The sequence below is a fragment of the Bombyx mori genome, chromosome 15 (genome assembly GCF_030269925.1).
Source record: "Bombyx mori chromosome 15, ASM3026992v2".
Taxonomy (NCBI): domain Eukaryota; kingdom Metazoa; phylum Arthropoda; class Insecta; order Lepidoptera; family Bombycidae; genus Bombyx; species Bombyx mori.
This window is the reverse complement of record NC_085121.1, coordinates 692353-709793: the sequence shown is the minus strand read 5'-3', so window position 1 is coordinate 709793 and position 17441 is coordinate 692353. Positions and strand designations below refer to the sequence as shown.

Genomic DNA, 17441 nt, shown 5'->3' with positions numbered 1-17441 from the left:
TATACCATACGCTTGAGTCCTTGAAATGAAATGTGAGCTTTATGTATGTACCTTGTGTTATTGGACGTGAGAGCCTACGCTTTCGATTTTCGCAGGTCGCTGCTGAAGAGGATCGGAGTACGAGGGGTGAGGTAACCTGGCCGGAGGAGTGTCGTCTAGACCAATCAACGTGTTCAACAACAAGCGGCCAAACTACAAAAACCATTATGTGTTCCTCGTAACTAAGTACCTTCACTTCGCGTAATTAATACAACGAATAATGCACGTTCCGTCCAAGACGCTGCCAAACATTTTAAACGAATTTACGTTAAATAGAATAGTAAGACCTTAGTCTTTGTGTAGAACTCGGGTGTTAGTGCAGTGAGTGTCATATTGAACAGCGCCATCTGGCGTCAAGTAGTTGTGACAACGTGGCGGGGACACATGCGCCGTCGGGATCGGCGCTGGCGATGCCATTTATTGAAGACGAGTGGTGGTCCGCCGAGAATGAGGGCAGAATGGTCGATCTCTCAAATTGCCTTCAGGTAATAATAGTTCTCTTACTTTATACTAGTGAAGATGAGCTGGCGAGCTGGGCCATAACCCTCCATAATAACATAAGCTCGATGTGACTAACGTTGCGCTTATAGGAACGCCGTCGCGTAATCAAATTCATTACTTAATTTAATCTTACTGGGGGTAGGACCTCTTGTGAGTCCGCGCGGGTAGGTACCACCGCCCTGTCTATTTCTGCCGTGAAGCAGTAATGCGTTTCGGTTTGAAGCTCAGAGCAGCCGTTGTAACTATAGTGAAACCTTATAACTTATATCTCAAGGTGGGTGGCGCATTTACGTCGTTGATACCTATGGGCTCCAGTAACCACTTAACACCAGGTGGACTGTGAGCTCGTCCACCCATCTAAGCAATAAAAAACATGACAGAGTGCACTAAAATATCGTAAACAAAATCGTTTATTGAAGAACAGGGACAGTTTCAGGACGCGGTAGTGGCTGCCGGCGGTCAGGCGGCCGCCCAGCTTCAGCAGATGGCCTCGTCACTAGGCGAGCTGTCGCAGGCCGAGCTGTCCAACATCGTGGGCGGCCTCACCCTGGAGCCGGAGAGCTCTGAAGCGGCAGACCCCGACGACATCCTGAAGCAGCTCGGGGAGACCGCGTTCGACAACTTCGATACGTTTTTCACGGATCTCACTAACGCCACCGCTTCGGGCGCACCACCTATCGAGATAAAGGTCAGTTTTTTTTTTTTTTTTTTTTTTTTTTTTTTATTGCCCTTGTAGGCAGACGAGCATACGGCCCACCTGATGGTGAGTGGTTACCGTCGCCCATGGACTTCAGCAATGCCAGGGGCAGAGCCAAGCCGCTGCCTACCGCTTAATACTCTCCACAAGCCTCGTTTGAAGAAGGACATGTCATAGCGCTCAGGAAACACCGTGGAGGGGAGCTCATTCCATAGCCGGATGGTACGTGGCAAAAAAGATCTCTGGAAACGCACTGTGGATGACCGCAGTGGCTCCAGGTAGTATGGATGAACTCTACTCCGGTGGCGGGCGGTGCGATGGTAAAAACGAGATGCCGGTATCATCTCGAACAATTCCTCAGAGCACTCCCCATGGAACATACGGTACAAAATACAGAGGGAACCGAAGTCCCTCCGCAGACCCAGAGGCTCCAAACGATCCGTGAGAATGGGATTATCGACAATCCGAACGGCCCTCCTCTGTATGGAGTCAAATGGAAGAAGCTGGTATTTGGGAGCCCCGGCCCAGAGATGGGAGCAGTACTCCACGCGAGGCCGGACTTGTGCTTTATAAAGCAAAAGCCTTTGTCCAGGCGTGAAGTACCGCTTCGCTCTGTTGAGGACTCCCAGCATTTTGGACGCCAACTTGGCTTTGCCTTCCAAATGACTCCGAAACTGGACATCGCTCGAAATGTCGACCCCAAGTATCCCAATACTCTCGGAAGGTTGCAGGGATACTCCTTGGAATTGCGGCGCCATGACAAAGGGGTCCTTCTTCGCAGTGAACGCGCAAACTTGTGTCTTTATCGGGTTGAATTGAACCAAGTTCAATTCACCCCATTCGGAGACTCGCCCCAGAGAGTTCTCCACTTCAGACACAAGTTTTGATCGTCTCTCTTGCACCGCGCTCCGAGAGAGACTCTGATGGCCGATATATCGCGCATCCCCCGTGCTGTCATCCGCATAGCAATGCATGCCATCAATAGACAGCATGTCATTGATATACAGGATGAAAAGCGTGGGGGAGAGCACCGAACCTTGTGGAACGCCAGCGTTAATGGTCATGGTATCAGAGCAGTCACCGTCTACAACGACCGTGATGCTCCGCCCATCCAAAAAGCTAGCGATCCACTTGCAGAGTCCCTCGGGGATTCCGTAAGATGGTAGCTTCGATAGAAGTGCCCTATGCCAGACCCTGTCGAAGGCCTTCGCGATATCAAGGCTCACAGCAAGAGCCTCGCCCTTGCTCTCCAAGGCTTCAGCCCACCTGTGAGTAAGGTATACAAGAAGAAAAACCCTCAAAAAATTTTTGAGGGAGTTTCGTAAAACTCCCTCAAAAATTAAAATAAAAATAAATAAGATGTGTGGTGTCGTGGGACACCGGATAGGAACGAAATATCTTATTATAAAAATATTGATTTTAAGCTATTTGAGGTATAAAGAAAATAATTATTCGAGTATACATTATTTATTATGATTGATATTGATATTGATAAAAAAAAAACTACTTCACAAAGTTATCAACTTTATTTTATTCACAATGATTTATAAAAATATATATAATAATAATAATATATGAATAATAGCTATTTATATGAATAATAATAATAACCGTCATCACGTAGACTATACATTAGACACTGTATAGCAATCATACTAAGACTATACATAAAGAATAAAAATTTTACGTTACGGACGTTTTTTCCCAGTTAGGGTACGCCTCCGCATCGTCCCATAAGGAACTTCGTTCCAACTAGCATTCAAACTTTGCCAGTGAACTGTTACATATAAGCAGAATATTATAAGGAAATGTTTTGTTATTGTCTTATATAAGTAAAGAAATGATTGCACTTAACCGTTTATCAACTGCTTTTAGCGTGACTTCGGGTTGTAAAGATATTTTCTGGCCAACGTTATCAATATTGAGACAACTCTTAGAAGAATGAAAAGCAACAATCGATAATTCGATTATGATTCTGTATTTGGGAACTAAATGCTTAATTTTTTTTCAGCAAGAAGAGAACAACAACATATCGTCGCCAGCGTCCAGCAGTCAACTGCAAGGGTACTACCCTCAAAGTCAATTACATTTACAAAACAACGGGCAGCAAAGATTGCAGCAACTCCTTAGATCGGGCACCAACGCCATTAACAATGCCGTTAATAATAACATTAACAATGGAAGATATAATATTGCGTCGCAAAATCCGTTGCTCGCCGAGAAATTATCTTCAACGCCCAGCGGCATCAAGCAAGAACCAGTCAGTTCAGAGTACACGGGGACGAGTATGAACTATGGAAGTGCGTCGCCGTTGCAGCGAGTGCCGAGCGGGAAACCGCAAGCTCACGACGCTGGTGGAGGTAAAGGTTCGTTTTATTAATTTTAGTTTAAGAGACATCTATCGGCAAATAGTCTAACTGTTTAGTAATCTCACAAGCAATTTTAATAAACGTCTTGGTGTTCAAAATCCACAATAGATGGCGCTATTTTCAACTGTCAGTTTACTGTAACGGTGTTATGGTAGGAAATTTTATTTTGTTACAACAGATGACGCTACAGAAAGGTTCACTAGAAAACTGTCTGCTTGATTAACTTCACTAGATTTATAATAGATGGCGCTAACAACCGTTACATCCATTTATTTCTAATGCGTTTCATTCAAGATTCGCGGTTTTCTCTCCGGGAGTACTTTCGGTTTCCGCTCTAGGAAGTGCATTGCAATGCTCCTTTTGCATTGCACTGGCTTTTACCTCGTTCTAGGCGGATGAAGCGCGAAAGTAATATTATTTATGTTAAAGTAGGTAAACATCTGTCATTACGGAGAGATTCGAATATTTTCATTTTTGTTATTACCACTTATTCTTAATTAAGTAATTATTATTGTCATCATAGGGATGGTATCAAAGCGTCTAAGCATTAGACTCTCTAATATTTCTAGAGCTTATTTTAGCATTCAATTGAACACTACTTGATAACTTTATGATGGTTAATGACTAATGCACCATAGAATTCACGTTCGACTCTCGGTCAGGGTTACGGTGTGTTTGTTAAACAAATCTGGAATTCGCATTTGTAATTTAATTATTATTTTATGCACTTGCATTAAATAATAAAAACAAAGACAATTAAAGCTATTGCGTGAAATCTGTCCTACCATTAGCAATAATCTCGTAATGACACAGCGCCCTCGAGCGGCCGGAAGCGAAAGCTAACGATTGCAAGTTCAAACCGCTTTCACCGCTACACTAGAACTGATAAATAGAAAACCCTGTTGATTTACAGGAATGTAATACGCGTTATAAGAATCTGGCGGCGGGATAATTGATGACATGAGTGGATGAAGAGGGATATGATACAATTTGTTAATTTTGAAGAAAGGGCAACAAACTTTTGTTACTTTATTTTTCTTCGTATATAACTCTTTCATCACATGCAATTCCGGTCACCGTCCTCTCCGAACCCGTCGCTAACGACAAAGGGCTCGACGAGTAAATTAACCCATAGGCACAGCCCACTGAGTTTCTCGCCGGATCTTCTCAGTGAGTCGCATTTCCGATCCGGTGGTAGATTCTGCAAAGTACTGTCTTGCTAGTGTTAGCAATACACCCGGTTTGAGGCCCGTGAGCTTACCTACACGTCAAGGAGAAGCTGAAATAGCCTCTCAGGGCTATCAGCATAGGTAAAAAAACATGCAATTTCTAAAAATAGCTTTTAGATCCGGAGTTTTAAGGTCTAATATAAATAGGCACATAACACCTTCATTGTATAAACTCAAAAATCTTAAAAATGTTACTTAAGCCCTTCATCCACTCGTCTTCAATTCACGTGAAGGTTGGCGGGACAGTCGCTCTATACGTCCCACTACCTCCTATCCGCACACGGGTGTAAAGAAATGAATAATAATAACTGGATGCTGTTACAGACGGAAAGGCATTGTTAGTTAGATTTAATGTATTTTTTATGCATAGTATAAAGATATATTAACATTCTGCACTTCTTCTCTACATTCTCTATAAGTGTGGGAAATTTCATACTCCTCCGTCCGCACAATTTTTGTAAAATGGGGTACACAATTTTGGCTTCACGTATTAATATATAGATAATATATTAAAGAATAAAACCTATATAAGGTTAAAAACTTTTTGAATGCTTGTATCGGTGAAGGACTTCGCGATTCATGAGTTGGGTGGCTTTCAGAAGACTTTAGAACGCTAGTGCCGCGTACCTTGAGACGTGAGGTCGAAGCCTCAATAGGATTGTGTAACGGCTGTCTTCAAGCCGGGACCCTTAATTGCCACTCGATTGAAATAGGCTGGACATTATGGCACGTTGTCCTTCCAATTCAGATTTGAACACTGGTGTAATCACTTCATAGACAAACACCGGGCATCTTTTTTCTCTACCTATTAGCCTATGGGGTTATTTCAGCTACGCGCGGACGGGTGAGCTAGTCCTAGCAAGAGCAGTGCTTCACAGAATCTACTACCAAATCGGAATAGCGATCCACTGAGAAGATCCGACGAGAAACTCAGTGGGTTGTGTCCATGGGCTAGTTCACTCGTCAAACTCTTCATCGTATGCAACGATTTCAATGAGAACGGTGACCGGTGCTTATCCTTTAGGCGACGATAAATTCACTAGTTTGATATGTCTGGAGTTCATGTCCACTGCTTTCATGGGAGCCATTGCCGGAATGGGTGATATGTCGTAGAGCTGTCGATGCCTGACAATACTGTAGAGCGTAATTGCGTTACGCGCACGATAGACAATTAAAAATCAATTTAAAATCGGAGCCAGCAACATCGACTTGTTTTTGAGAACTTTTCCTCCCACCGATATCGTTTACAAGTATTACGTAAAGGTTACTTACTACCTACATTTTCCCTCTGATATTTTTATTCCGGTAAAGTACGGGTAATTAATTGGAAATAAATTGAAATTTCCTCGTCTTTTCAACAACAAAATGTATTTGTTTTTTTTAATAAGTAGAATAAAAACAAAGATTTATTATAAATAAATATAAATTAGAATAGAATTATTAGGAAGCCTTGTGCAAGTGCGAACACATAGTTCCAGAAATGAATAAGATTGCGTTCAGCAGTTTTTTTTATTTACTTTAAAATTTCATTGGGAAATTAAAGAAATGTGACTTCGGCGTCGAATTCCACAATTTATTAATAAATACATCACGAACCAAACTAATTTTCATCATTTTTTAAAGATAAAAACACAAAAATGTAACTACAAAATGGCCACTATCAAACAATATAACAATCACCACAACATGAATCCGCTATAAGTAGGAAGGTGCAGCTCCGCCGGTAATCAGACACGAAAAACTCAGTTTAATAAGAAAACAGGAAAATGGCGCGCACATATTTAGCGTGACCTGATTTTGATACCGAAAATACGTTTTCTTCCAGAATACGAGAATAGATATTGATTGATGCTCAAATAATCGTAATGTCTCTTAAGATTCCACATAGTTTCAATTTAATTAGGTTTATTTTATTTGAAACTGTGTACAATTAACTGTGAAATGTGTAATTAAAAATACTCCTCCGGTCTCATGTTACATCCATAGCATTACTTACCGCATTTTGGAATTCAAATTCAAATTCAAAATTCATATTCAAAATCATTTATTTCAACTTAGATATCAGCATAACACACTTGTTGAATGTCAAAATATAAATAACAATGTGAACTCAAAAAAAAAAAAAAAAAAAGTCACAGTCCTGAGAAGAACCGGCGAAACAAACTCAGCGGGCTTTTTGGGATAGGGCTTTTGGTAATTGAATCTCACACCAAATTTTACCTTATAACCCGAAGGTCTAATATTCCCATGACGGGTGACGGCAGCAAGCCGGACCGCCGTAATTTTTTTGCTACTTTTATCCAAATCGAATTACAACATGGATTGGATTGTAAATTGTGTGCCGACTTTATCTCGCGGGACGCGGATAAGAACAAAAATAAGACAAAAGAAACCAAACTTTAATACTCCGGTATTGCTTAATATTTAGCTTTGTTTCTGGGGAGTCAATTAATCTTGAGCAATTAATAAAGACACACTTGACACTGCGTCCCAGCAGAAATAGATAAGATCTAGCCAGTCGCACGCAGTACCAACATGTATAGACGAGCTCACGGGCCACTTGATGTTAAGTGGTTACCGGAGCTCATAGATATTTACAACGTAAATGCCGCCACCTACCTTGAGACATGAGCTTTAAGGTTTTACTTTTTTAATAGTACAACGGCTACCCTACCCTTCAAACCGAAACGCATTACTGCTTCACGGCAGAAATAGGTAGGGCGGTGGTACCTACCCGTGCGGACTCGCAAGAGATCCCACCACCGGTAATAGTATGGTAATGGAAATAAGATCTAGGGCTTACGGAGATAGGGAGGAAACAGTGGTGAATATTATAGTCAAGGTGACCCGGTCCTAAACACGCTCCTCATCATTGTTCGTTACATTAAAAGTTATAAAATGAATGGATAATACATATAAGTTTTTCCTCGTTTAGTTTCCTGGGACACGGAGTAGGGTATTATGTCAAGGTTTTCAGGTCAGACCGATAATTGCCTTCTTCCGAAAACATTGTAGTTTCAGGATGTTTGAATTCTTGTTTTTAACATAATTAATTTGGTTTAGTGTTTTCGGCTTATCTAATTAGTCAAATACGTACGTTCTAAATGAGTAAGTGAATAATTCACAAATGCTTACAGCCGTCTAATTGAAATGTATGAGTGTCGAAAAATATATCGAAAAATAAATATATTTCAATTTCGATCTGCCCCTAATTCTTCAATTGTTGGCTTTGGAGTCCATTCGTTCTTTTAAGCACATCCTGCGTTTTGCACTTGGTATTTTGGTCTAATAAAGAAAGCTCGTCACGACAATCTAGTCAATCTAAAACAAAATTCTTTGTTATTCCGTGACCAGTTGGCGTCTTAAAATGACATCATGGTGGATTGTGCCCCGAAGGTTTCCCGCGAAACTGTCCATTAGTGTAGTGGCGGGTAGCGACGCACCGCGGCGACATGTCGGACGTCAGAGCGCGTTCGAATCCAGGTCAGGGCAGCGTGACGACCGCGGATACGTGCGCGCAAAATATTACTCTAACTCGAGACTGGAATTAACTAGGATTCGAACCATTATCATCGGTTACAATTAATAACGTAAATCATCAAGCGCATCTTAGTAACAATTAAGGAATCGAATAATAATAAATTAATAATAAATAATAAATTTAATACATAATTAATATATTGTTTGACATTATTTAAACCATCTAAGCAATAAAGTAAAAAAAAGACAGTATGAGAAAGTAAAAATAAATAAATAACTTTGTTGGTATCGGAAATACGCAGGCAAGATAAGATTAAGTGCATTAAATCACCAAATATAAAACATAAATAAATTGGTTTCGACTGGGAATCGAACCTGGAGCGCGTTCTACAGTACCGTCACTAACCAGTATACTAACCAGACGAACAAAAGCTCTTTGTTAATCAAACGAATCGAAAGTGAAAGTTTCGACTTTACAACTGTAACTATACTGAGACCTTAGGACTTGTATCTCAAGATGGGTGGCGCATTTACGCTGTAGATGCTCCAGTAACCAATTTAACACCAGGTGGGCTGGGAGATCGTCCACCCATCTAAAAAAAAAAAAACATAATACACCAAAATCATACCAAATAATCTACATTGCGATAGTAATAAAACTAACATCATGATAGCTCGATTTTAAGTCACAGTTCCAATCACTGGATGTGAGAATTAGCAGGATGATTTCGTAAAAGTAATCGAAATAATGACAGCTTCGCCGACCTCAGAATTCTCACTTAACAGAGCATTTTCAAAAACATCCTTTTGTAATTTAACGAAACCATAACATTTAAATAGAAACACGCCGTTTATATTCTGAGAATACGTTAGCCCTGACCCGCAATGCGACTATAAACAGATCTTCGGCGTACGACATGTCATTGTCTACGTCACAGTATAAATTCAAGTTACTGTCCAAAACATGCTTTTGTGAGTACCTACCTCTCTTCTGCATCGTTCCCTTATTGCTGAGGATCGCGACCACACGTGACTTTCCTCCGTAGTGCTCGATCATGGACGCCATGGTATAATTCACCACCAACCGCTTTCTTAACCAGATCTGACCCTCTGGGTGGTATTCTGCCCACAGTGCGCTTGCCTTCTATGCGTGAGACCGCATGTGTCCGAAGAAGCTCACAACACGCTCTTGGCAGATGGCAGAGAGCTTTTTTTGAATGTTTAGCTCTATTAAAATGGACTCGTTAGTTGTGAGTACACATGAGCAAAGAACACAATACCGCCTATTTCGGTCTAATCTAATCTATTAGAGACCGTGGCGGACGTGTGCCTGCCTATTCCGCATGCGTTTTTTTTATTGCTTAAATGGTTGGACGATCTCACAGCCCACCTGGTTGTTAAATGGTTACTGGAGCCCATAGACATCTACAACGTAAATGCGCCACCCGCCTTGAGATATAAGTTCTAAGGTCTCAGTATAGTTATAACGACTGCCCCACCCTTCAAACCGAAACGCATTACTGCCTTTATGATAATCCTGTCTAAAGTCTATATTGCGATAACTCTTTGAGGCATAAGCGCGCGTGCAAAAAGAGCCGAAACAATGTCGGAAATTGCAAGAAGAACCAGATAAAGCAATATTACACTATGAGTAATTTAATTGGTCTCATAAAGATTTTCCCCATTCGGGCTTTTGTGCCATATTTTTTAAATAATTAATTATTCGTCTCATATTATTATGTTATTATAAACACGACCGAGTTACGGGAAGAGACGCCAAGCATATATTCATAACTATATGTATAGTATAGGTATATTAATAATATTAATTTAGTAACAGACTCGCAATAGTTATCGATATTTTAATGTAATTTTTAATCAGTGACTAGTGTCGCGTGAATAAGCTCCTTATTTCTTCAGTTAGCATACGAGTACACCGCTCAGCTAATGAAAATGTTAACCATCACATCCATACGTAGGTGGCTTGCTATGCGTCTATTTGGGAAAGTACCACACTGCATATGTCAGCCACGAGATAATTGATCCAAAGGTTCGAAAGAGCAGATAAGCTTTGTTCTAATAAAACGGATACTACTAGCATCTAGTTTACCTCATGTGTGGTCACTGTCGCTCAGAGCCACACTCACTCTGCTGTCTAAAGATATGACGAAGTCTCCTTGATTATGAAAAACATGGTCAAAACGGTCACCAGTGCCTATAGATACCACAGAGCCGATGTTTCAAACCCGAACGCGTCTCTGTTTCATGACGCGAACTCGCAGACAGAACTTCAGATGTTAAGTCTAGGGGAGCCCTTTCTCGATCCCTCGCGAGAACCTTATGGATGTCAATGACAAGACGGCGATCACGCTCACTCGCACGTGTCCCGATACTGCATAACGCGGACCTAACAACATATGTACATACGAAACGATATTACTCTTACTTCTACAAGTTCTTGGCGGAAAAATTGTTTATTTTCAAGCGTTCAATTAACTTAACTGTAATTATGATTAAATAGACAGTCACCTAAACGGGTAGTTGCTACCTATAGCTATTTATTTTTACCGCGTTTCAAAAGAGCGAAACAGCACTTAGAGAGAGAGAGAGAGTATTCTTTATTGTACACCAAAAAAAACAAATAAACAGTGCGATACATTAAAAACAAAAAGTACAATTGGCGGTCTTATCGCTAAAAGCGATCTCTTCCACACAACCATCAGGTGGACAATCATTTGGAAACGAACTACGCGCTGTGTACCATTCCAGTGAAATACATATACATATATGTACACATACATATACACATACATATCTCCGTAAATATACATACAATTAATACAAAGTATTATAATATAATAATAATTATTAAAAATAAAAAATAAATAAAAATTAAATAAAAATTAAGTTTAAATGTTTACTTACTTTAACACTTACATTGACAATTCGACAATGAGATCGCAACGTAAATGCCACCACTGCCTTTTTTTATTTATTGCCTTTCTAGACAGACGAGCATATGGTCCACCTGATGGTAAGTGGTTACCGTAGCTCATGGACGTCAGCAATGCCAGGGGCAGAGCTAAGCCGCTACCTACCATTTAAGTACTCTCCGCAAGCTTCGTTTGAAGAAGGACATGTCATAGCGCTCGGGAAACACCGTAGAGGGGAGCTCGTTCATAAGCCGGATGGTATGTGGCAGAAAAGATCTTTGGAAACGCACTGTCGATGAACGCAGCGGTTCCAGATAATATGGATGAGGTCTGCTTCGATAGCCAGAAGTGTCTTTGTCACATAATCAATCTCCCTCAGTTATAGCTAGTCGCTTATGATCACATAACAGCAGACGGGTGACGAACTTATGCACATATCTACCCTGAAGATGCATTTACCGTGTGACAGATGCATTTAAATAAATGTAAAAACATATTTAAATATTGTATCTCTCAAATTGACTTTAGAATTTAAAGTGGAATGCTTGGTGACACCAATAGGGAATGAGGATATGTTTTCAGCTCGCTGAATTAGGTGGAACCGTGACGTGGATATGTCAGTCACCGTAAACCGCACAGTCTGCGGTCACCCTGACCTGGTCGGTCCCGCTCATACCTATTCAGACCAACTTGCACTGGACTTTGGTATTGTTCAATAAAGAATACCTAAAGAATTTGAAATGGTCTTTGCTTTACGAGCCACATACCGAAGACGATTGTAAAGAAGTTCTAGTTAAAACAATTGTGAAGAGGTAAAGGAAAATCGGACTTTTACTGAACTTAAATACTTGTTATGGTAGCTATTTTTTCGTCAACCGGCAATGTATTGTCAAAGTATCTGTCAGATACCCCCGACATCGTGGAAAACGGCGCGTTAGCTGATTATTAAGCGTGATACATTGCGTTGTGCCAAAAAATTTGTGTAGAACAATAATTTTGAAATGTACGCTATAGTGCTATCATGTTATTAATCGTCAGCTGAACTGCTGCTATCTAGCGGATACCCGCCACCTTCAACAGATCGTCGGTCCATCTTGTGGCTATGTCCAGCAGTGGTCGTCTGTGGTCTCAAAGAGAAAACTGCTTGTATTTGTGTTCGAGAACAGCGCATTACATCATGTGCAGGGCGATTAGGGTAGCCACTAGTTTACCATCCTCAGTCGCTTGTACTCTTGACAGAGTGGTCGTGGTCATTACATCGGGTGGTGGTGCGTTTCACCAGACGTCGCCATTCCTCGCGTACCGCGACGCTTCTTCTGCACTGGTTGACGGGACCGTATAAAACTGCCTTTATTTGGACGGTCCATCGTAACGGTGATCTGCCACGCGGTCTTGTACTGTAATCTAATATATAAAATTCTCGTGTCACAATGTTCGTTCCCATACTCCTCCGAAACCGCTTGACCGATTCTCATGAAATTTTTTATGCATATTCAGTAAGACTGAGAATCGGCTACTATCTATTTTTCATACCCCTAAGTGATTAGGGTTGTCCACCCCTAACATCTTTTTTTTTATTTGGACATTTTTTTTTGTTATAATGAGGTATTATGTGGTTGAATGAGGTTTTGTTATTTTTATTATATATTCCCTCATCGTTCACAGCACTACATACCTCTTTCACTCATTTACCACACACATCCTTACACACTTACAATAAGTAAGTTTTTTTTTCTACACTAGAAATTCCCTAGAAATCTTATTTAAGGCAAAACAATGTTTGCCGGGTCAGCTAGTTTACTATAAAAAACAACATTTTAATAAAGAAATTGTAATATTGAACCAGCATCCCAGCTTGCGCTAGCTTTTCAAACGCAACGCTGTACAGTGCGAAACGCCGCGATGATTTCACAGCCCGTATTCATTGAAACAAGAATTCCACTGTCACAATATCTAGGCTCCATTGTTCTGTGTACAGATCTAGAAATGTTATCACGCGGCCGTGTGCTTATCACGCATGATTATCGCAATTGTTTGTGTATCGTATTTACTTTACGAAATAAGTCCCAATCAAATTAGAATGATAGGTATTTTTCTATGTAACACATATAAAATTAAATAAGTGAAGGTTTGCATGAAATTTAGTTCACTGGTCGCTGGCAGATTAGTCAAATTTATAAAACGGCGGTCGTAATTGAGTGTGGTCGGGTTTTACTTCTAGAAACTTCCATTTCTCTGTTGACCACGCGTGTCAAGGTTGACGTTGACATTCGCATTGGATATTCGACGACTATTCTACCTTTTAAATTGTTGCTTGCTAGTTGCACAACAGGATCAATCTGTCTGGATGAGCTTTGATATAAAATATAACATCTAAACGTACATATTTGTGTTTTTAATTTTAGAGCCATTTAGAATCCTGTTTTAATAATCTGCAGTAGTTTTTTTTTAGAACTTTTTGTTCACTTGTATTGGCAAAAATCGATAACTCATAAACATTGAGAATACATATTTTTTGTTTCGCATAATGGCGTCAAACATTTCTGACAAATGTCAAGATGTCACATTGCTAGCTAATGATTACGACCATGTGTCAGGAATTAAATTTGTTTTATAAAATATGATCGATTTTATTTATTGCTATTGTATTTACTAATTCTGCAAACATCGATTGATTTATAGCGACTACTACTACTACTAATTCAAAAATTAAATGTCGTCAGTAATTTTTGCACTAATTCCTACGCCATGTAAAAATACAGGATATTCTTAACAAACTTTATAGTTTAAAATCCTAGTATAGATTTTTCTTTATTCTTATAGGACAATGCATTAAACGCAAAAAGCGTCGTGTAAAATTTTTCGTTTCAAATGTCAAAACAAAAAAACAACATGGCCGACATTGAAATTAATCAAAAATATGGCGTGACGCGCACACAAGTGCTTGCGTTTGTCACACTGGGATGGAACCCTGCACGCTCCGTTACCACACCTCGCCAAGCTGGGTGTCAAAACAACTAGGAAATTTTACGCTAACGAATTATACGGAATTCCGTTCGTAGTTCATGGGTCCGTACTTAGAACGAGATACTGATGGTAAAAAATTGACCCCCTTCACTGTTATTGTTTAATTGCCCTGGTTGGCTGATGTCAATGAGCCTCAGTGACTACTTACCATCAGATAAGGCGTATATTTGCCTACAATGATAATTAAAAAAAAAGTGTGGCACTCGGGGACTGCCGCAGTAAAGCTATTGCATAGCATTTTTTATCAACTTATGCAATTATAATTAGACAATAATAATTTAATATTAAAACAATAATAAAATAAGACCACGCTATATTTATAAACATTAACAAAAGCAAAACATTAACTGTCCCCTTCACACTCATAAGCTAGACCGCGCGAGAGAGAGATGGGTAGACTTTTCATGATGCGCATGCAGTGCGATGTGACGCCGCGCGCTTATTCACAAACACTACACAAGCGCAACGTGTGAATATGTTGAACGCGAGCTACGTGGTAGGCGGAGTGAGGGGTGTAAGGTTTTATTTTCGTTACGGAATCTCTTGATTCGGTCGCCGCGCCCGCGATAAAAGATACGCAATAGCTTAAAAAAAACTTTCTATTCATAGAACTTCGAAACAATTTGAAAAGTATAAAAAAATACGTGATTTGAATACGAGATAACGTCCATGACGCGTACTTTATGAATAAAGTATAAATATCAAAAACGCAAAAGTGACCAATTACAGGCGGTCTCATATTCAATGGGATACGTTAGTTAAAGAAATAAAAACGACCGAATATCTGTTGTAATTGTCGTTTTTAATTCGCTGTGTTTTTTCAAAGACAACATTTCTTTTTATACCACTAATTATCAGAGGCTATTACCCCAATAGTGGCCGTAAATCAGATATTTACGCAATGATTAAATGTATTATGTAAATAGATAAAGTTTAGACAAATATAGAAGACCCCCTAAACCTAATGTGCTGAGTACGTTACCTAGAACTGTTTTTGGCAACCGTGTCGTAGCCCTTAATTGGAAACTATTAATTTTAAATGACAATTAAATATCTTGTTCCACAGGACGTTTGCTGTTTTAAAAATTCTGTCAAATATTTCGAGTTTTTTGTGGAATGTTATTATTGCCGTTTCATTTTACGGTACGGCTTCTTAGTTATGTTTATTTTTTTCATTAAGCTCTCATCATCTAAGCTCTAGACGAGCTTAAATGCTAAAAACTCTTAGTGAATGCAATTATTTAATTTAATAATTAGTAGTTTCACTCTTGGATACCCTCTGAAGTTCTGGAGCCAAGACGTTTTCAATGTGTTCTTGAATCGTGCCTTTCATTGTCACAATCGAAATTTATGGAGTCTCATGATGTTTGAGAAGTGCTGTCTGTAGTTTATAGCGCTTAACTTGGACAATGCTCAGAATCTACTCTTAATTATCTCGGTAGGTCACCGGGAAAGATCATTTAAATAGAGCCAATTTATTTATCGTAAAACTCATAAAAGGAAATAGCATTCTGAAAGATCGCAAAAAAATGTATGGAATAGTTTATCGATAGGAGTATTTTTTATTACGCAAATTTCCTCTGAATCGTTTAGAAGTCTTAGGATTATCTTCTCTTTCATCTATTTTAATGCATATGTGTTTTTTGTTACAGGTAAGTTCAGTTCGGGAATAACAAGAAGTGAGTAAACGCCTTAATCAAACTAAATCTATTCTAGCCCTATTCTGAGCGAATAGTCGTGGAAATTTTATTGAAATTGTAAATAGACATCTTGTAATTTGTATGCCTGAAAGTATTCTTATCAAAGGGCGGAAAGGTTAGTGTCTATTCGACAACCGTCTGTCAACTATTGGCTCTGAGCTGGACTTGTAGTGAGCTGAATTCGGTGAAGCCTTAGTTTTTAGTTGACAGTTCGAAGGATATGCCCTAGGCTGTAAGGCAGTAGAAAATTAGGACCACGGTTTGCCATTCGAACTTGAACAAGTATTACGTTGCGGCAGACTTAGGGAGGGCAGTCGTGACGTTACTGACGTAAGCCGAAACGCCGCCCCTATCCCAAAGCCTAAAGACCTCAAATACCTAATAAACCCTAGCCTTTACGCAGACCTAAATAATGCACAATCAGTATGTTATATAACGCACGCATACATATACATTAAGCGCGTTACGAACCGCATACGTGTGTGTGTGGGTACACATGCGTTTGCATTCTCATACGCGGCTTGCGTCCTGTCCTACTTCCACTGAGGTGAACCGGTCAGCTTTATAATGCTGTTTAGTTTTTTTTTTTTTAATCTTCAATAGCAGACTTTATGCCAATCGCAGATTTTCTAAATCGAATTCTTAGGACTTAAGCGGTAGGCAGCGGCTTGTCTTTGCCCCTGGCATTGCTGAAGTCCATGGGCGACGGTGAGCACTCCGTGGTCCATCCGGTGGGCCGTGTGCTCGCCTGCCTACAAGGGCAATAAAAAAAAGGACGAACCTAAGTCTTAAATCATCGCTGTTAGGACGACATCAAAGCGCACAAGAACACTGAAAGTCAATATAAAATTGATTTTGTTGTTGTTATTGTTGTTATATCACAGTAAATTCCATGGCCGATAAAAGAACCTCGGTCCGAAGAAGAACTGACGATACAAACTCAATGTTCCTAGGCACTTTTAATTAAAATTATTTAAAATAATTTAAAGATACATTTAGCATCAACGCATTAAGTAAAATTTTGTTCACTATTTAAATAATAAATGAAGTGTAATAAAAATTTAATAAAAATCAAACCCGCAAAATTATAATTTGCGTAATCACTGGTGGTAGGACCTCTTGGGAGTCCGCACGGGTAGGCCACCACCCTGCCTATTTCCGCCGTGAAGCAGTAATGCGTTTTGGTTCGAAGGGTGGGGTAGCCGTTATAACTATACTGAGACCTTAGAACTTATACCTCAAGATGGGTGGCGCATTTACGTTGTAGATGTCTATGGGCTCCAGTAACCACTTAACACCAGGTGGGCTGTGAGCTCGTGTACCCATCTAAGCAATAAAAAATAAAAACTTTAACGGTAGGCAGCGGCTTGGCTCTGCCCCTGGCATTGCTGAAGTCCATGGGCGACGGTAACCACTCACCATCAGGTGGGCCGTATGCTCGTCTGTATAAAACACAGAGTTATAGT

At 39.9% G+C, this 17441-nt stretch overlaps 1 protein-coding gene across 11 annotated transcripts in view; it reads left to right on the top strand.

Annotated features, from left to right (window-relative positions):
- The window catches only part of E74 (transcription factor E74), a 266595-nt gene that overhangs the window by 122192 nt on the left and 126962 nt on the right, over positions 1-17441 (top strand). For 2 of the 11 annotated variants that reach the window (XM_038015611.2, XM_038015612.2), the window contains 3 exons: positions 96-524; positions 965-1228; positions 3249-3603. In XM_038015611.2, coding sequence (XP_037871539.1) covers positions 450-524; positions 965-1228; positions 3249-3603 — 694 coding nt within the window. In that variant the 5' untranslated portion in view covers positions 96-449. 11 annotated transcript variants of the gene reach the window in all.